The sequence below is a fragment of the Athene noctua genome, chromosome 1 (assembly GCF_965140245.1).
Source record: "Athene noctua chromosome 1, bAthNoc1.hap1.1, whole genome shotgun sequence".
Taxonomy (NCBI): Eukaryota; Metazoa; Chordata; class Aves; order Strigiformes; family Strigidae; genus Athene; species Athene noctua.
The window spans coordinates 177,736,790-177,758,636 of NC_134037.1; the positions used below are offsets into that span (position 1 = coordinate 177,736,790).

The 21,847-nt window shown below is 37.9% G+C and overlaps 1 protein-coding gene and 1 long non-coding RNA gene across 6 annotated transcripts in view; one reads left to right on the top strand and one right to left on the bottom strand.

Annotated features, from left to right (window-relative positions):
• Nucleotides 1-1,097: 1,097 nt before the first annotated feature.
• Nucleotides 1,098-20,553, bottom strand: LOC141960508 (uncharacterized). The gene is made up of 3 exons (XR_012633660.1): nucleotides 20,451-20,553; nucleotides 1,683-1,830; nucleotides 1,098-1,552 (listed from the first exon to the last, which is right to left on the bottom strand). It is a non-coding gene; the product is annotated as an uncharacterized LOC141960508 (long non-coding RNA).
• The window catches only part of SMPX (small muscle protein X-linked), a 43,864-nt gene continuing 30,183 nt past the window's right edge, over nucleotides 8,167-21,847 (top strand). For 2 of the 5 annotated variants that reach the window (XM_074905968.1, XM_074905993.1), the window contains exons 1-4: nucleotides 8,179-8,326; nucleotides 11,888-11,947; nucleotides 16,878-16,967; nucleotides 20,513-20,666. In XM_074905968.1, coding sequence (XP_074762069.1) covers nucleotides 11,909-11,947; nucleotides 16,878-16,967; nucleotides 20,513-20,653 — 270 coding nt within the window. In that variant the 5' untranslated portion in view covers nucleotides 8,179-8,326; nucleotides 11,888-11,908 and the 3' untranslated portion in view covers nucleotides 20,654-20,666. Of the gene's footprint in view, nucleotides 8,349-11,887; nucleotides 11,948-16,877; nucleotides 16,968-20,512; nucleotides 20,667-21,847 lie in introns of all 5 variants that reach the window. The other 3 variants (XM_074905977.1, XM_074906003.1, XM_074905985.1) reach the window with 3 other exon arrangements.

The window sequence follows — 21,847 nt, forward strand, 5'->3', positions numbered from 1 at the left end:
CCCCGACACCGAGCCCTGGGGGACACCACTCGTGACCGGCTGCCAACCAGATTTAACTCCGTTCACCACAACTCTTTGGCTGACACATTAATTAAGATATTATCAAGTTCAGTTAGTGGCTTAGTATCATAGGCATCTTATTCTAGATGTAGTAAATATATTTAGCTTAAAATTAATTATCAGTATATCTGATAATTAATTTCTTCAACTTTGATCTATTATTGAAGCTGATATGTGATTATTCAGATATTACTCTAGAAGACACATTGCGAAAGAAAAGTAAAACAAGTCTTAACTACACTTTCAAAAGCTCTGATGTTAGAGGGGTGTTTGCAGGGTTTCAGGGAAATTGTACCCAATCACAGTTCATTGCAGGCTCAGAACTAAAATCAGCTAAGATGTGGATTTTGGCATGGAGAGTTTGTAAATTTTGACAGTTTGAAGATAATACAATAAAAACGTTATTGGATTGGATAAGTGAGCCTAGAAGAAAGCAAATGGATTTTTAGATATGTTCTGAGTGGTATTCATCACTAGATTTTTGGGCATTGAGATGAGCTAAACAGAAGAAAGTAAGGCTGCAATAACATGTGATTTTGCAAGCATACATGTGCCAGCATAACTTGAAGGGATGCTTTCATGGAGTGTGTGAATGTTTGCAGAATGAGCGCCCAAGTCTAGCTGAGAATTTCAAGTACAGACAAGAATGTATGAAAGAAGAAATAGATGGGTAAAGATGAAATATATGGTCCATTAAGCACTTATGCAGGTTAGGAGATTGCTTCTGGAGGGAATAAAAAGATCAGAGTAAAGAAGAAATCTGAGACACAAGAGTAGAGATACAGAGACTGACACACTACAGAGATGTATATAACATTGGTTGTAAGTGTTTGAAGGACAAATATGTTTTCAATTACCTTACTAATAATATTATGTAAAAATCTCAGAATATGGGAGAAATTCAGGTAATGAGAATTACAGAGACATGTAATATGTGTGATCTTTTAAACTGAAACCCAAACAAGAAAATAAACAAGTCATCCTTGCTGTGCCTAGAAAAGAAAAGAGCAGAACATTACACAGTTTTCTTGGTAGTTTTTAATGTTCCAATTACAGTACAAAACAGTATTGCTTTATTTAAGTAGAAATGAGGTCAAAATGTTCTGTTAAGGTTCAGGGTTTGTTTGCAATATTTAACCTGGTTGCCAAAAATACATGCTGGAAAGGTGGGATTTTGACTCTTGAAATAAGTGAAATTTGTTCTTAAGTCACTGTTCCTATGAAAAATATAAGTAAAGGAAAAGCACAAATGTTCACAGAAACATGTCTTTGCTAGGTTAATCTGCTACAAAGAGTAGTTATACACGCTTTTTCACCATTTGTCAATTACTAGTGCTGATCTATAGCAAAACGAATGACAGGTTTGTCTTAATTGCTATTGATTTGCAGAATTTACCCATCTGTTGGTACATTTGCACATCACAACTGAAATTACATCTAAGAGAAGGTCCTCCAAAGCTGTTGCTCTCCAAGGAGAAATGGGTGTCAAACTCTAAAGAAAAACAAAGGAAACAGAGAAACTTGAGAGGTGTGGCTCAAATATTATTCTAGAATACACTTCTGTAAGAATATTAGTTTGGGGCTTCAGCTACTCATTTTAGCTGATAGTCTTGTTTGCTCACCTGTTGGCCTTTGCATCTTCTGCAGTCGTTTAGAAGTTATATGTGAGAAAAAGCATGGAGTATCTACTGCAAAGTAGCTGCTCAGCATTAGCTCCTATGCTGCAATCCCTTTACAGCTTTAAAAGTCTGTCTTTGAAAATGGGTTTACCTAAATTGCAGGAAAAAAGGGCTCAGTCAGTGAAGGAGGAGAGCACACAAGGGAAGCTAATGCCAAACACTTGTGGTTTGGGTTTTTTTGCTTTAAATTACCTGTGAAGTCCCTATGTACACGATCCCCTATTCTGCTGCAGGATGGAAAAAAAAAACAGAATAGTTCTGGTCTAACAGGTATTGTTTCATGCTTATTGTAACCTGAAGTAAATGCACAGGATAGCATCAGACCTATTGTTTGAACCCCAGAACTTGTAGGGCAACACTGAACCCTAGGGGTAAAAGTGTACTTAGCTTGAGTAACTCAAAGTGAGATAACAGTTTGGAGAAGACCAAGTTGTCCAAAACAGAACATGATTAAAGCCTGTAGCATTTCTGATCACATACGCATATATGGTATTTAGCACTTCTGAATAATAGAAATGTCTTGTGCAGGATGAACTGATGAGGATATATCACCACAACTGTCTGCCTGGACTGTACAGATGGTTGAAGTAGCTCCTGAATTGTTTCATCATACAGCATAGCACTCAGTTAAACCAGCAGTGATTTTGTTCTGCCTCAAGGACCAGACTGTAAGGAGCTGCTTCATGATCACACAGCCTTCCACACAGTGGATAAACTCTAATCTTGACTGGTGTCCCAGTATACAAAGCCCCTCTGCCCCTTGTCAGCCAGAGCACCTGTGAACGATCCACAACAGGACAGTGGTTTTGCTTTACATAGATCAGTTTATGTTGGGAACCTGAGGTAAGAACATTTCTACCTAATGAAAATAATCAGTTTGAGAGCTGGCTGCAATAAAGCTGTGAACATCTTCCTGGATACTCTAGCCAGAACATAAAGATTATGGCCTAGCACCTCACAGGTAGTTGGTGAGCACAGGAAACACAGAGAAGCCTGCAGTCCTCGAACGTAATTTCCAGGACAGATGTTTTTCAAGCACCACTTCTAGCTCCAGATCTTGAGAACTGAACAGTACTTCAAAGGGCTACCCCCTGTGTGGCACAGTCTGATGTGGCTGTATAAAGCAGCTTAATATTTATAGTTTCTATTTTCAGATTTGTTATTATCCTTGGATAGAAGATATTGACAGTCCACAACCCTACTTCATATGGGTGTAAAGTAAGATGTGAATTTTAAAACTACTCTGTATAATTTCCTAAGAGAATATGTTTATACTATTTTTAATACTTGAGATTTGATATTTGATATGATTGAGAAACATAATTTAGAAATTAGCAGTTGGAGGACATTTCTTTCTGTGCCAACACTTATTTCTTTTGGCAATTTCTCTCTGAACAGAGAAAATATTTGTGTGGCAGGAGACCACAGATGATTGAAGAAAGTTCCTGTAGTAGATCTGATTCAATAAAAGTAGGGTTTGATGTAGATCATGTTTGACTACTTGATAGATAGGTATGACTAGGAGATTTATTCGTATCTTCACCATGGAAAGCATTCATTCTTAATTGTCTTATTTTTCAGAACGTTGGAGGTATGAGAAGCTAAGGATTTTTTTTTCCTTATGGCTCATGGGAACTAAGATAAGTGTCCTGATATTGATTCCAACTTCAAAAATCTTCACACAGTTTGTCAATCTTGCATCTTTTATTTTCTGTTTAGCAGATGCAAACCAAAGATAACAACTGGTCAGTCACATATGATTCAGAAGGTTGGTGCAGTTGTCCTTGAATTTGGTAATTTTTTATCTAAAGGCATTAATTTCTTGATAATATCCTTGATATTCTGCTCCCTCCAGCCCATTGCCTCATCACCTTTGTTCTGGGTGCATCATTCTATCAGGCAGATTTTTCATGTCTCAACCATGTCTTTATTCCTGTTATGCCATTTAGGTGAGGAATCATCAGAAATTAGTCTGTGTTCTCTTTGTTAGACTTCAGATGATTGCTCTCACAGTGGGATCATAGCTGTGTGTGAGCTGATTACCTGCACAGCTGCAGTTTTGTTTTGTGCTTTATTACAAGAGATAAGTACGTTGCTTTGTGTGGCACTAGTCCCCAAGTCCTCTGGTGTATCTGTACCTAGTTCTTGTACATCTTTGGGTCAGATGGGTACAACAGCAAAATTCCTTGCTGTACATCAGGTGATGTGTAAAAGATAATAGATGCCTATTCGAATTATCTTGATTTGTGAAAATGGTGAGTAGTCTTTCTGTTCAAAATTTCACCAATGATTCAGTCAGTTCCTATTTTGCCAAACTTGTTTGCCCAGATCAATATCTGATGGTGCAATGTCATGTTTTTTGTTTCTTTTCCAAATGATGCTGAATCATTATAGAAGACAGGATGTTTACTAAATCAGCATGTTATTTAAAATTAATATTCCCTTCAAAATATGTTTTTATGGTATCAGCTTTGCCAGGTATAGTGGCTAAAATTTGCCAGGAGAAAAGTGGAAACAAATTTGTTGCTTGTACTTCATCATCACATTTCTGTCACTCAAAACATTTTGGTAAGTAAGAATTTTACAGAATACAAAGCAAAAGAGAATATGGCTTTGGGGTAATTCAGTGGTCAAAGCTATGATCTAGCATTTGTGTGGGTTATACTCATAATGCAGTTTTTAGAACTTAATACAAATTCTTAGATGATGCTAACAATGCTATTAAAAGATGCACTGAAATTTAGAACAAGGTCACTGGCAGCCTCTAATGAGATCATCTTCTTAATACAAGGCTAATTATTTCTTGATGGAACAATCTGTGATAATAATCATCATGCTTTTATATGGAAAAGAAAGAGAGCATGCAGGAGTTGAATTAATATTTAGCAGCTCAGAAATGTCACAGAAACAAAATCAACTAATTTAGATATGTTTGTTCATTTCCTGTCCACTAGATAATAGCAAACATTTTTGCATGCTACTTTATGTCATTCATTATTTAAATAGGCTAATGTTATTGTTGTTGGCATAGCTGTATGAGTAGAAACTCAGGAGAAAGTGCCTGATTTTTTTCTTGATATTAAGAAACATATAGATTGGGGGAAACTGTGAGAAACAATCATACAGTAGATGATACTTCTTCAAACAACTTTTCTTTTGACAGAGCAGCTGAGGTCTAATATTCTTTCTGCAATCTAGGATTCAAAATTATTTCCAGTTTAAATCAAGAGTAAGAATGGGCTTTGATGCCTGGTAATTGCTCTCTCCACTGTACTTTAAGTTTTTGTGTTCTGTCTAACCTTGTATGACTGGATGCCATTGCTAGAAGTCTCTGTCTTTCATCAAGACTATGTGCCAAATCATTGTTACATGGAGTAGACATATCTTTACTAAGGGAGAAGAGTCCAAATGTACAAATAAAATCTGTGTGACTTAGAAAATGGATGGTGTTATTGTTTTTGCCAGGATCCTCTACATTAGTCCTCTGGTAAATCTGTCTGATAGCAGGTTTCTTATTTTTAAATCTTAGTCAATAACTCAGGTGTGTCAATTGAAGAGAATAGTTGCACTAGTTGCACTGCAAGTTTAGTTTTCTTATTCTTCACTAAACAACTAAAATTAAGTTAGTGGTAGGAATTAAATTAACCAAATACTTAATTTCGTGGCCCCACTATTCTTACCTGGTAATAAACTGTAATTTGTAGAGCTAAAATAAAGTTTTACATTGCCAAAGATCTAGAATATATTGCTACTACTTGGTAATTTGAAGCAAAACACCAGGAATGTATTTTTTAACTTCTTACTTTAAAAAAGTCTTATTTCAAATGAGCTGGAGTTGTGGCTGCTCCTTCGTTGACTTGCATTTTCAATTGTATTACATTGTTTGCATTTCACTAAAACATTTTGGAATATAATAGAAAAAATATTTTTCTTTTGGGGGCCAGGGAAGTTATATCTGCGCTCATGAGGTTTCTCAAAAAGCAAAACATTTAAGTAAGCATATTAAGTAGTGACAGCTTAAATAAACGGTTCTGACATTATACAGTGAAATATTGCAGTCAAGAAGTAAGATATGTATGTATTTCTCTTAACCATCAACTTCGCTTTCAAAACTAATAAGCTGTTCCAGGAAGCATGTTAACTAGACAAGCTTCTAGGAATGCAACAAAAGTATATTTTGAACTATACTGGGATTTTCATACTTCAAATAAATACATTGTTACTTTTTCTTTTGGATCTCTGTACACAAGACAATAAATTTATGCAGCATTTGTCAATGTACCTGGCCCTAACTTGCCAGGCATTGAATCCATCATCTGAAATGCACGTATACCTCATTATTTATTTAGTAAATCATCTGCTGCACATATTTAGCAGATGAATCTGCAAGTCATGGGGCTGTGCATCCCAGTGGTTATTCAAAGGTAATGGTACTCTGCAAAATAATGGTAAAAGTGCCTGCTTTTCCCTTTAAAATCTACTCAGACCTACATTTTCTGATATTAGTAATAAAATTTCAGTGTACTTCTTTTATCCCCACAATTTAGGTGTGACAGTTTATGAGTGTTAGATATGTGACAGGGGTAGATTCTTGTTTACGTATCACTAAGACTATCTGTTAAATTACTTGTCACTGCTATGAAAAATTCTTGAAGGAAACAGTGTGAAGCTGGTATTTCTTATGCATATTTAGAAGATGATGGGATTATAAAACGTAAGCAGTGGCCTATCTTTGCTAAATTAATGCCACATGAAAGAAAGAACTGTATATTCCAGAGCTAGTTTATAATATAACTATTTTAATAGAAATTGAAATAAATTCATGTACAAGACCATGTTACAAAAATATATTGCTGCTTTCATTGCCTTCTGATATTTTTGTTGTAAGTATGAACCTTCGCATGGAGATATGTAAAGACTCCAGCTTTCCTTTAACATGGTCTCAACCACCTGGAAGGCAGGATCTTAGACTGTAACAGCAAACTCCTCCATTCTAGGCAAAATAGGTCTGTGCGCCCTGTTGTGAACTCTGCCGTGCTTCAAGTGCAAGAGTCTTCTCATGCCTCAAAATGTTTGACAACAGCCGTGCTCAGCCTTTCTGAGGAATAGACCAAGGGGTGTCCTCGGAATGAGCTGACTGCTATACATACCTTCACCAGTCTTGACCTAACACAGATGCATGTGCTTGTTGCATGCCTGGTTGTGTGTCCATCTTGTCACAGTTCCTTGGGAAGGGGGTGGCTATGGGTAGTCTGCAAGATGCCAGAGCAAGTCATCAGCTTTATCATCTGCTTCCAGATGACAGTGCTTTTGGGAAGGAGGGCAGGAGAGAGTGAGTCACCGACTTAATGAAGTGATCCTCTTTGAGGATACTTGAAATGAGTGATTGGTCAAATAGGTTAAAGTCAGGGGAAATCCTCTCTGAAATCACTGTCCCAACCACTAGTTGTTCTAAATGTCTTTGGCACTAATTTTGAACATTACTGATCTTCTAAAAGTTGCAAGTAGCAGCAGCAGCAAGTGGACACAACAGTATTGCCCATAATGACACTGCTGTTGTCACTGTTCGTGTTGTGGCTCAGACAGAGGACAGGTATGGCAGACAAGTGATGAAGAGGAAAGTTCACTCTTGTGAAGATGCATTGAAGATGAGGCTGTGCTTCTGGGAGTGGAAACACGAGGCTGTGCCCCACGCATGACTTGCTGTGGCACATCTCCTTCGGTTGCCTTCACTGAAGGCAGTACTCCAGCCAGCACAAGCATGGCTGAATAATAACCTTTCACTTCCCTCACGAGCTGTAGCAACTCCCCCCTACACTCTTCCTTCAGCTTCTTTTCGTCCACGTGTGCTAAGGCCCAGCATCTGGCTGCTGTGGCCTTGCGTGGTCAGAAGCCCTATGGCTTCGTACAGTCAGAAGCCACTATGGCCTCGCACAGTCAGAAGCCCTCCTCCTCCTCGGTAGCACGGCTGTCCTGCACGCAGGAACGCTATGCCGAGACCCCGAAGCAGCTGCTGGGCAAGTTCGCTCCCAGCCCGGCAGTGATACGGTCATGTTGGTGTGGCATTCACCTCCCTTATTTAGTTCCTCCGAGGTGAGTTCTTTGTAATTACGTCTCCATAATTATTTTCTTCTCCGGTGTGGCAGCAGGGAGGCACACGCTGCCCCAAACACCAGGGGAAGATTTGTGTGTTACCTTCTGCCTCTGTATGCCTGGTGCTTGTGAAAAGCCCAGAACGACAGGGAGAGGGAGGGCAGGAAAAGGACCTAAAGGTGTGTTCCTTCAACACCTCCCGCTTAACACTTGAGCCCTGGTTTCATGATGGTCAAGTGTCACAGGGGACCAAGTTACAGGGTGAATCAAACTCTATATTTAGGAAGAACAACTGGAAGCTATGACAGGAATTCTCTTTTACACTTTGCTTCTCAGCCGAGTCCCACTCCAGCCTGGAGCAGCTCTCAGTGCCGTCCGGGCTGAAAGCATCGGAGCTATTTCAGACACATTAAAAGGATCACAGTCAATACCTCAGCTGGTGGAAGAAGGTACCTCTTTCAGCATCAAAAGGAGGTGCACATACTCACTTGACGGTTTGGAGCTTTTCTTATATAAGTAAATAATTAAGCTAATCTTGAAGGGGTCAATTAAAAGCTTGAAAGACTCTTATAATAACTCTTTAATAACTGCTTCAAGATGACTACAATAGTTGTGGGTTTCTGCTTATCTTAATGTCTCATGCAGCATATTGGCATATTCAGAGCAGATTGTTACAGTTATTGCTTCATAGTCTGTGGGGATCTTTAAAGATTTAAACCAGAAAGTCACTTAAATACCTAGTGACTCATAAGAAGCATAACTGTGTATTAGTTTGAATACTGTAGTACATAGGTTATAAATATGCTTATTGTTTTCTTTATGTTTGTTATAACTAGAGAAATATTACATGAGAGTTTTGATGGTAAGAGAGGTGTTCTTTCTCTGTAAGCTTAACAGGTAACTGTAGTGGAGTCAACTGCATTACAGAAAATGTGATCACATTTGCCTAGAGCATGTCGTAAGTTTTTCTGTAACATGCTGGAAGCTGCAAAGTGGGGGTTTCTCTTCTTTGTTTTTACTAGCTAGGTCTCACAGTAGTGTAGTTCCTGTCAAAGCCATTTAATAAGATAATACACTGGAGTTCTGTGTCCAAAATACCCGTTGTGCTTGATGCCATGAGTGCGGCAGGGGGAAAGGACAGCTTCCAGCTGGGGCAGGGGGAGGGCTCTTTCTGTCGTCTGTGTGCTACTGTACATCTCTTGTGTGGATTACAAAAGATGCCATTATGATATCTCATCGTATTTAAAGCAAATTGAATAAGTCAGCTTATCATCTTGCTGTGGCCGTGTTAGAAATTATTTTTAGCAGGGGGACAGAAGATAGGTCCTTTGTTTTACAAAGTTTCCTTTCAGAACACTGATTTATTTCACTGTAGTAGTCTCGTGTTTCATGAATAGTCCTGTTAATGAGTATTTCTACTGTGAAACAAGGAAATTTGCAGGGGAAGTCTGGCATACAACAGCTCCAAACTGAACTAATGTTGCCATTGCTTTCTAAGTTTGGCTCAGCATGCAGCCCATAAAAGGTAAAAGATAAGGTGTGGGGAGACCAAAACCACACTGGGGAATACATGCTGCATGTGTCTGCATTTGTCTGGCTCTGTACATCTGAAATCCTGCCGTGGAAATGAGAGTGAAGAGTGGTATTTTCAAGTTTGCAGAGCTGATTGGAATGCCAGAAATAATGCAATCAGTGCAGCACTCTTCACTCTCTCTCTGAGGCACATGGCAAAAGAACAAAGGAATTTATAAGAATGAACTAATCACTTCAGTAATGGATGCATTTGTAATCTAAGGTTTATTTTCCTGTGATTGATGGTCAGTATTGCTCTGGAGGGAAACTCAGGGAAGGGAAGGAAGGGGAGAGAGCTAGAGGAGATTGTCTATTTTTACCCAGTAGCGTGCTGTTGTCCTGATTTCTCTGGCAGTAATGAGGACAGCACGAACTGGTAGGAAGATCACCTCCTCCAAAAACAGTCCTACACAATTGTATCATGCATCTGTCTTTAGGAACTGGTGTCTGATTGCAATCATTTTGAACACAGACTTTTTGTGAACCCAGAGCAACTCTGAGTAGCACTATCACTGGGCTTGTTTTAAAGTTGAGATTCAATATCAATCCTTGCCTGTTTAGCTCTAGATGGCCCAAGAAGTGTCTATCGGTGCTTTTGCAATGCACATTCACACAAGATGGAGAAGTACATCTCAGCTTGAATTTTTGTGACAGCGTTTAGAAAGTAGATCCATGGTGGTTTAAAATGTTCCATGTTAATTTCCTGTGTTTTTGTTTCCATTCTTCCATCTGATTAGAAAGAGGAGAAGGTGATAAGAAAAATTAATTAAACTTTTCTGTATTGTGAGTCCTATCTTTCCAATAAACTGGGGGATTGTTTTGTAATATCTTTGGAATACAATCACTGGTTAACAGCACAGTTATCTCTGTGCATAGTAAAGATTTTCAAAAATGAAAGAAGGACAGTGCAGTAAATGCTTTTGGCTTTTTGAAACATGTGCAAAATTTTTCATGAGCTTCAGTGGCTGAGTTTTCATCCCCTAAAGTGAATTCTGAAGTTTTTAGAACTACCTCTGATTTTAAGATTGTAAATGTAAATGTAAAACCACAGTATAAAACCGACTGGTAGCACGCTGTTTTTATTTTGCATAGCAGGAATTTTTTCTGAGTTATTAATTTAATGGAAGCAATTTAAACCAGAAGCAACTTATGAAGATGACGTCCTCTGACTTAACACTGTGTTGGTTTGGACAGCACTCTTTATGGCTGAGAGTGTGATCAGAGGGAGACCTCTAATGGCAGGCCATTTTTAGTTTAAGTTCTGCTCACCGTTATACACAGATTTAAAGCCAATGTGAGAATATGCAAGGGCAAGTCTTCCATGCAGCTCCAGTGATACAATTTCAGGCTGATATTCCAGGCTGAAGCCAACCTGCAACTCACCTACACTTTTCTGCGGTACTGCCTCCATGTGACAGTTATACTCTTTGGAGTACGAAAGCCTTTGACCCACTTTTGATTTCTAAGTATATTTCTACTGTTCTCTCCTACGTCATTTATTACTTTTCTCAATACTTTCCTTCTCATCTCAGGTTAAGTATAGGAGCAAAAATATGCTCTAGTCTGGCTGTGATCAATGAGTTCTCTGGTGAACTCTCTTCTCACCTTTTAGTATTACTATCTTATTTTGTGTTATAATGGTTAAATAACCAGACTTTGATGAAAGTCTAGTCCAGTTAAAATCTTAATTCTCAGTGAAAGAATAAAAGGCTGAGATTATGTTTCAATTAATCTGATAATAAAATTTCTTGCTTTTTAAAAAAAACTTTACAGAATTTTTTTACTATGGTGTATTTCCCTTTGTTGTTATATATTAATACTATATTAGTCCATATTTCTTCTCATGCATACAATTATATTGAAAACTCTCTTCTTTTTTATCTTATTGCTAAAGAAAATTGATGAATCTATATAAGCTAAAACTTCGAAGATAGGCTACTTTCTGCCCTAGAATTGTCAGAGAACTTTACAGTTTGACCATCTTCATAATTTTCAATCTATAGGCACTAAAGATTTGCAAGGATTTGTGAGTCAGAAAATGGTGATTTCTGCATTTATCAATGTTTTGTGGCAAGTTATGCTTTATTTGAAATAAGGTTTAAACTGAGAGTTCTAATAATTCCCATGTACATACTGTGACAGAGATAATCAGACATTTTTTTATCCTCAAATGCTTCCCTCAGTTCTTACTCATTTTACACTGCCGTTAAGGTTTGAGAGATTCCTTATCTTTACTCATTATTGTTTTTAATGTGAAAGAGATAGCTCCATTTGTGGCTATAAAAGATTAATTGGAGGAGCTCAGGTGTTCTGTCTCCTGATATTCAGAAGGAATAACTAAGCAACTCTGAAACTGAGATGGAAACAGGAGCTGGGCCGATGAAATGGATGCCTGTCAAGAGGCAGCATGGGTTAAGTTCTAGCTTATCTGTCTTAGCTATCAGAATGTCAGAGCCTGTAACACTTTCCCATTTTGCTTGCAGGGATAAGCCTCTGTCTTAAAAATGTCAAAACAGCCAGCGTCACATGTCAAAGCCATTCAGGTAAGAGACAGTATTTATGTTTCTAATATAATAAAATAATAAATCCCAGCCTTCATTGCTTGGCAAACTGGATTTTTGCTCAGACAAAACACCACAAAAGTGCTAACTGGGGATTATTCTTTTAAAGTGAAAAGTTTGGAAGGTATGAAAGCACTGAAAAAGTTTGACCTGAAGAGCATCTTATGATCTGAGCTGATAAAAATCTGGATCAGATAGGTTGGTTGATCGCTTGCTTGCATGTTCTTTCCAGTGTTAGGTTATGCCTGTGGGTAGATCATCTAAGCAAAACATGGTGATACATCTGCATAACTGATCAGCATTATGAGTAAAATTAATTCTTGCAACTATTAGATTTTCTACAAAATTAATATAATTCTGGAAGAATTATAGATTGAAAAGATGATGGCATAGGTATTGGAAGTTTTTCATTTCTGCATTCCTTTAGGAAAAAAACCATAACTTCCAATTTTTTAAAAATATTAAAAAAAAAACAAAAACAAAACAACAAAGTAAAATGAGAGAAATGTTGGTACTTTCATTAAAAAAATTCTTGTACATCACATGCCTCCTCAAATGGCATATACTTATAAGGGTGAAGTTGATTGTTACATGCTTGTAAATGAAGCAGCTGGAGAATTATCCCATCACAATGAAGTAGCATCATGAAGAATGTAATTAGCTCATGCTATCATCAATTCTTGTCAAAAGGCCAAAATAACTCCTGAACTGCAGAATTTTACAGAATTCTCATGTACTTTGTGAAATTTTACCCACCAGTTCAGGTTCCCTTGAAATTACATAAGAAACACAAAATGGAATTTCTAAAGACTGATCTGTTCTGTTTCCTCAAGATAATACTAACTCAATGGATTGGAATATCAAGAAGATTATTTATCCAGTGGTTAGACAGCATTCTGAAGTTGCAAGGCACAGTAAAAATGCTAGTTCTCTTTATCATCATCAACTCTACTAGAACAGGCACGCTCTAATGCTCTGATTCAGTTGAAATTAGCAGAAGTTTGTCATTGATTTAACTCAGTTCAAATTTTCATCCCTCTTTTAGAGTGATAATATAAATGCTTGTATGATTAATGAAAAAATGTAGCTAATTTATAGCTCAAAAGTATTTACATTTTACATTTAAAATCCTTAGGCACATACGAACATTTTTAAGGAATGAATTTGGTTTATTTTTTTCTTTAAAGAAGCAATTGTAGAGTCTTTTTTATTTTTATTATGACTTTTCAACTTCTAAATGTTAAAAAATTGCTTCTAGTCCGTCCATTTTAAAAAGCGCATTACTTTTAAGCACTAAGTTTAATATTTTAAGAAACTTTAATTTTTGCAAAGGTAATTTGAATCATGAGAAAAATTACAGCAGAAACTTTAAAACAAATCTCTTAAACTTTGTGTCAAAGGTTGCTCCAGCAGGGACACTTGCACTTGAATTCATGCCTATTATACTTTGAGCACTCTAAGAACCACGACTCAAAATGTGATGTTACTTTTATACATTGTAATTCATATATTATGATCCTTTGATATTATGTGCTATTATAGTAGGACCCACATCTCCTGGAAAATATACATCATGCTGCAGCAATGGAAATGCAATGACACTTTACTAACTGAAGAATTTCATGGTACTCTGTGTCAGAAGTGGCTTCTTTCTGACTGTATGAGACGTATGTTAAAATCTTCACTTGCCAACAGCCACTAAATACAGATGTGGAAGAGTTAAAGGTAGCAACGGGTTTCCATGAGTAGTTCAGGGAGGAAGAGGACCAAAGTATTGTTTATTCCTGGTAACATTCATTGCTGGCCTCCCCCTCTCAGTGTGTAAAAGGCTGTATAGAGCTCTGACTGAAAATTATTCTACCAACAAACACCACCCTTGGCTTTCCCCATAGGTAAGGATGAGGGGTTTTCTAATTTTTTTTTTTTTCAAATTACATTCAGTTTTCTCTGTTGTTCCTTTATTATATTTAAAAATTGAATACATTTAGTTTGAAGCGGCTTTCCAGCTTATTCAGTCATCCTCCTGGACAGCCAGGGATGACTGTGATGCTGTGAAGAATTTTATCCATAACAGTCCTCAACTCATGCATAGCTGCATGAGTTGTATCCTAATCTGGATAACCTGCCTCTATTCAACATAAAAAAGAACACTAAACAAACAAATCTCTAAATACCAGTTTAATTGAGTCAAACCAGCAATATATGTTATATGTCATGCTTACAGGCATTTTCCTTTGATCTGTTCAGGAAGACCTTAGTAGAGTACATCAGTACATACCTACTTATTATGAAAATTGCAATGACATCCAAACTATGGTAGGCATTTTCCAAAAAACAAAGGAAGATGCAAACCCAATAGTTTTCATAATTAGTATGATTAAAAATAATAATCACACCAGAGAGTCTCTCTAAAGCAATTATAATTTAGGATTTCACTAGTTTGCAACAAAATATTTCCTGTTTAGCATTTTCCTGGACAGGGAACACGCGAGGAAGAGATCACTGAGGCTCATATCTCTGTCCCAGCAGACAGGTGCCAAGAGCCTTGAAATATATTTTAAAAACACATTTGCATACTTCTGTTGATCTCACCACAACAGAGTCCTTGCAGACCTACACTGGCATACAGAATTTGGTCCACCCATTATGTGGCTGCTCATCTGCAGGAAGGGACCAGCACTGGATTAAGAGGGAGATTTACAGCTCAGGACTTTGATACCTCTGTTCAGAAATAAGTCATACTTTCATTTCATACTAGAAATATTTTAACTTATAATATGTGTTATCAGATCCAGACAGTGTTAAACTGTGTCTTACAGGCTGCTCATTTTACCAAGTTAATGTTTCATATCTGAGTATGTCTTGTCCAAACTCTGATGTGAATGCCCTTATTACAGGTAAAATAGTACAAACTGCTTTTGTGTGACAGAGATTACTGTGAAAATACTGAAGCAGATCAAAGAGTGGTTTACTTAATTTAATTAGCAGTCTGGCACTTAGAAGTTAATTTTTGTTTCCTGAACTGTTTTTAGTCACAGTTGGTCTGTCAATCACAGTAGGAAATGCAAGGGATGGATATCAGAATTGCCATGCTGTGGTATGCCCTGGGTGGCTGTGGGAGGCTGCTTCTGCTTTGATTGACCCCAAGGGGAAGGAATGCCTGAGTTTGAAATGAGCACCAAGAGGAGAGAGAACTCTTAATGTTTCAACTCTGCAAACTTGTGTGACCACGCTAGCGGTAAAGTGCAAAGAAGTTTCATATTCCAAAAAAAGAAGCTGCCTGGAGGTACCAGAGCCTAGTGGGGGAGATGCTTAAAATGAAAAATAGAAAATCTCTTTTTTTCCACTTCTAAATGAAATAATGGGTTAAGTACTGTGGGCTGAAAATGCCCTGTCTCCTGGGAACTTAGGAAGTGCAGATGAAAGATTTCACAGTATCTAAACTAATGCTCAGTGAAAAAGCATATGAATACCCAGTTGTCTATAAACTACATGGCCCTACAGACATTTGCCAGCCCTTCTGAAATGGCAGATAACCTTGCATAAATAAAATAATAGGAAATAGATAAATAGAATAAAGGGAAAGGTACTTACTTCTTAGCCAAAGGATTCTTAATTTGCTTGATGTTTGATTACAGCTGTCAGAACAGAAGTTGTTACTGAAAACAGTGGGCTGTTTTCCTGTGGTTGTCCAACCTGGGGCACGATCTGCCAAGACCAGGATTTGAGCAGAAGGATGGAATTAGTCATCTTCATTTAACACAAATCAGTCAGATGGTAAACTACAGTAACACAGCTCACTGTTGGAAGGTTCTCTGCTTCCGCTCCGTAACATTACCGATTCACCCCCTGGTTTTACCAGTGGGAGTCATGATATTTTGATGACATTTCCTAGGAGCAGCTTCTCTTCTGAGATAACAAGATAAGAATAGGTATAAATTGTGCATTTAGTTGATCACGCTATTTGACTTTTAAAATAATCCAGGCTAAGTCACATCGGGAAATCGATACATTTTAGCTGCTCTTTCCTAAGCAATGTTTTCTGCCATTCTTTTCTCAAAAATCTTTACTTTGAAGGTATCTATTATCAGCTCCAGTAGTTATGGCTACTGGCTTTCTGCCACAGATAAAGGATTGGATTGATGCGTTCATGTGGGTATCATTCTGGAGGGAATTTGCTAAAGCTGGGGGCTAGCCAGCTCTAACCTGTGAGCCTCTGCTGCAGATGGGGCTGGGGTGGCTGGGCAAAACCCAGCAGGGGCTGGAGGGTCAAAAAGCCTTCCTGACTTTTCCCACAGATCTTTGAAACCAAGAGGCGAATTTCTAAGACTAAGGCATTACTTTTGCAGTTTGTAGCACCCATGGGTAAATTTTGTTGGTAAAATCACATCTTAAACACTCATAGCTTAAGCTGGTTCAGGGCAGGCTTTCCTTACTAACTACCTGTGATTAAATGAGGTGAGAACTGGTGCCACTTCGGAAAGGAGAGTGCTCCAGTCATTTGGGTGTTATTTTAGGATATGGGTGATTTACACTTAAATGCTGATTCTGGCACTTGCTCTCTGTTTGATCTTGACCATGTCAAAGCAGACTGAGATGCCTAAAGACACTTTGGTGTCTAGTACTCATTCGTTTAAAGTCCAGTGAAATCAGGGATCATTAGACTAAAATGCAGAACTTCAAAAGCTTTCTAGGTAGCTTTGTTTTTTCACTTTCCATCTTTAAAATGGAGATGAAACCACTTCTCTTTCCCACGGGAGTGGTGTGATGATACATACATTGAAGGCATAAGTTCTCGGAAAGCATGATAATGTCATACACTTGTTCCACCACTTTTGAATTTTGCCATTTACCAGCTGTATGTTTATTTATCAGTCACTATTATATATGCCTCACAATTTCCTTCTCACAGGCTAATATTAACATTCCAATGGGAGCGTTTCGACCTGGTGCAGGCCACCCGCATAAAAGAAAAGAACTTACACCTGAAGAAGTGGAGGAGGTAAGAAAATAAGGGGGAGTTGATTTTTTTTTTTTTTTTTCCCCCCAGGAGAATCCCTGCCATTGATAGCAATCCTAGGCATCACAGCTGAACATGTACTGATCATTCATGTAAATAACTGGCCAGCTATTAAACACTTCATATATATATCTTGTTCTGGTTTTGATGCCAAGGCACCTATAAGAATTTAAACTGCTTCAAAGGTGTGTAGCTCTACTACATAACTGCTGTCAGAAAAAAGAGACAGGATTTCACCAGCAGTATTTATCCAGGTGGGAGTTGATGGGATACATCAGGAAAAGTTACAGAAAGGCTTTGGAAGAATATGCTACTACCTGCTGCCCTGTGGTGGGTTTTACTATCACAATAACAGCTTAACAACATTGGAACAGGTTTTCAAACCTGATGTTTTTTGGAATATTTATCAACAAGGAGAAATTGACTGTGGAGACTCATACATTTACAAATTAAAAACCAAAATTGTGAACCCATTTACCTGCATAGGGGTGAAAATATCCTGAAAATACATGCCTGTATTTTACAGAGAGTATTTAACACTGAATTTTGAATATGAAGTCAAATTTATACTTTAACCAGCACTGATCACAAAGGTTATGATTAAACACATATTTCTGGATGATATTAAAGCACCTTATTTACCATGAACTTTTATGATAAATAAGAATGAAAACCAATGGTGGAGGAAAAGGTAGTGGGATACTCCAAATAAGAAAAAAACTCAAGTAAAGGTGGGTACTTACAGCTTCCGAGACAGCTGGCTGAGTTTGTTCATATAGTCCCCACCCAGGAACTGACCCTGCTGGGCCAGAGCTGCGGATGCTCCCTAGAGCCAAGGGCAGGAAAGGCTCAAATCAACCCCGCACAGCCTGGCTACCTCTGGCAGGAATCGGCTTGTGGACTTACCGCCATGCAGGCTGGGCAAAGCTGTTCTGGCTGGAGGGACTCTTGCCCTCACGCATAGCAGAGCTGTGAGGACCAGGAGGGAGGTGGATAGCCACTTCTTTCCAGGTGTGCAGTAGCACTGCTGGTGATTCAGCTCCAAACAAGAAGCAGCCAGATTAGTTTTGAACAAATCATCAGCTCCTGCTGGCCTGACACAGGCACTTAAAATGGTCAGGTTCAGTTATGTAAGAGATAAACCTTCCTATGCTGTCTAAATCAGATTTTTTTCTAAATTTTGACATATTTGATATAAATAGTGCTCTGTTTACAGAGAACTTTCCTGAAGAAAACAAACCCAGGCTGACTTAAATCTTTTTACAAAGATTTTAAAAAACTAAAACCAACCATACAATGTGACCTTGAACGCATATTGTGGCTTTCTTGCCTGGAAGGAAATCAAAGCATATTTTCTCCACAGTAATTAAACTGGTGAAGGAATGCATGTTATTAAGCAGAAATTAATATAGCATGTGTGAATTCTGGTAGTATTTGAGAAATAAAATAAATAACTAGTGATGATAATTAGATTTGGTTGGGTAATTGAATATTACTTTTCTTCTCAGTTATGTGAACAGTGTATATGTGACAGACATTACAGAAAGTTCTTGGCCCCATTTTTATAGCCAATATGCAATGAAAGCAATGGGAGTAAAGACTATAGAAACAGATCTTGTAACAGGAATAGAATAAAAACGCTACCAGTGAACTTATCTTTTCAGCTTTCTCATCTCATTAAGTTTTGCAATACAGCTTGTGATTCTTTAGATCAGCTTTAGACAAATATAACTTTTGAGAACAGTGCTTAGTGTTTTTCACTATATTTTCAAACCTTGGCAAAGGAGTTGAGGGAAATATGGGTCTTACTCAAAGTGATGGTGGAGTCAGAAGGGAACATGCATTTTTGAAGGTCAGTGGAGTGGGCATGATAACATGCAAAAGAAATGGGGGGTGGGAATTTCATAAAATCATTCTTCTTCAGTCAGAGCATTTCCATGAAGTTATTTGTTAACTCCTGTCGTATATCTAAGTCACTCTTCAGATTTCTTCAATAAAACTGAAGGCCAAGGTCTGATCTCAGTTGTGCGTTGCACACAGAGTCATTGATATGGGGGAATGCAGTCCTAAATAGCACACACCTGAGACAATTTATGGAGTTCAAAGTCTCCAAAATGTGGTCAAAGTTTGCACTGTTTGTAGAAGAAATGGTATTGTAGATGACTTGTAACAGTATTTTTACCACAGTATCTGCTATGGGGGGTTGGGGAATGGTAGTTTTTCGCAATTATTCAGATTAGTTAATCATGCAAGAAAATAGTCAAAGGAAAGAACAATACAAGCTCATGGCTCAAGGATCAGATAGGAAGAAAATAGGCTTTCTAAAATTCCTTGTTTATTTGCTACATTGCAAAAAGTCTACTTCCTAATTAGCAGGGGGTCCTTTAGCCAACAGAAAAAAAAAAAAAGAAGGGTTTACTGGCCAATAATATAGCTTTGTAATTTTAAAAATAAAATAAAATATTAAGAATTGACTCTTCAAGTTCAATACGCCTTTCCAAAAAGGGTGGCTAATAATTCTAAATACTGAATTAACTCCAGAAAGGCCATTCTAAAAGGACATTCACAATCAAAAAAGAAAAAAAAAATTAATTGTGAAATTATTTACAGTAAAATATTAATTTATTTCTAAACCTACATGATTCCCCCTCTATGCCAGCTTTATAAAATTCAGAACAGGTTGAATGAACCTTAAACTCCCTACTGGAAAACTACTCCTTCAAAACATTACTCAGTCTAGAATAGAAATTTTCTGAAACACATGCTGTACCTCACCTAGGAGAAATAGTACAGCTAAGGAAGTACCAAGGGCTGAAATACTGTGGTCCATTGGGAAATTAGCTGAGATGTTCACGATTGTGTAAGTGCTGTATTTTTACAGTGTCAGCAAAATAGCTGTCAGGCACTACCGTAATTCAAACATAAAATGACAAAAACCCTCTGGTCTTAAAAAAGAGGTTAAGAAAAATTAAGCATCAACTCAAACTCAACTTGAACGGAGGTCCATAACCTACTATACTAATTTTCTTATTAAGTCCTATCTATTCTGGAGACCATAATCTATTATCATAGCTCTTCAGAGCTGCAGAAGCGCATGATGGTTTTCCTCCTCAATTGGCTGGCAACTATGAGACTCCGAAATAAATTAGATGATAAAAATGGTTATTCTGCTTTTTTTCCCCTAAAATATGAAAAACCTGGTAGTTGCCTTTAATACTCCACTCAGTTAGTTTACTGCTAATGGTCTGACACTGTAAATGCTTACTCATTTACCAAAAGATCCACATTCCCCTGCAATGAGCACCTTCAATTTTTTTTTTTTTTCAGAATGCTTTTAGACATTTTAGACAACAGCCAACAAAATAACATATCTCTTTCTGTCCTCCCCCTTGCCCCCTCTCCCCAGTTTCCATTGGGATTGCATTTAGTATAAAAACATCCTTTCCTGTTTCTCAAATAACTGACCTATGCTCATGCTCAAGAGATTGCTACTGCAGCAGTAAGGTCACTGGTATCCTTTCGTGCAGAGTGTTCCTGCTTTGCCAGAGGAGGAGAAAGACAAGAAACATCTCCCAGGAGCTAAGAAACTTCCAGGTCCTGCTGTCAACTTGTCAGAGATTCAAAACATAAAGAGCGAGCTGAAATTTGTCCCCAAAGCTGAACAGTAGCTGGAACAAGCAGGTGAGTAAAAGAGAGGTTCTTTGTGTGGCTCTAGGAGAAGCAGGCTGATCCAGAAACCTCTTTGTGTCAAAAGATGGCTTTCCAATTACTTCAGAGGACCCGGAAAAACACCCTGTATTTCAAAGGCAAAATATAAGAAGGTCATAAACATTGGAATTCTCTGTTATTTCAAACATGAAACATGTAGGAAACTATATCCAATGATATATGGCACCCATCAACAGGCCTAACAAAAAGTATTTCAGCTATTGGGAATATTGAAGCCAGCTTTGAAATACCAGCTTCTTGCTTTACAAACACAAGGTCCAGTTTTACAGAATATAGGACTTGTATTTGTACACTCTAACTATAGCATCACTACACTCTAAATACGTGTTTTACAATGCAAATAAATTTATTGTGGTGATGGACAAATAGGTCTGTGTTTTTAAAAAGCTCCTTTGGAATGTTAGATACTTGGTATTATATTATTTCTGTAATCCAAAACTGACGTGCTAATGGCTCTATGTAGTTGATCACACAAAAGTACCCAATGCCATTTGTGGCACCCAAGGTCTTACTATATATCTATGTGGGGCTTGGAGATATGATATAGGACCTTGGGGAAATCTGTGCTCCTCTGGATTGGCAGCTGGAGACCAGGCAGGGACCCTCAGGCACTGCAGACAGCACCAGACACCTATGGGTTGATCCACTGGTTTATGACTAGTACCACAGCTCATACTTCATCTTATTTTGCTCAATGTCTGGATAGAGATCAGTGATGAGTGGAGTTCCTCAGGGGTTTGCGCTGGGACCTGTGCTGTTTAATATCTTCATCAATGACATAGACAGTGGGATCAAGTACACCCTCAGTGAGTTTGCAGATGGCACCAAACTGAGTGGTGCAGTTGACAGGCCTGAGGGATGGGATGTTATTCAGAGGGACCTGGTCAAGTTCAAGAAATGGGCCCATGTGAACCTCATGAGATTCAACAAGGCCAAGTGCAAGCTCCTGCACAGGGGTTTTCGGTGACATTTTTCGTAAGTCCTATAGTGAAAGGACAAGGGTTAATGATTTTAAACTAAAGAAGGATAGATTCACACTAGATATAAAAAAGAAATTTTTTACAATGAGGGAGATGAAACACTGAAACCAGTTGCCTAGAGAGGTGGAAACATTCAAGGTCATGTTGGATGGG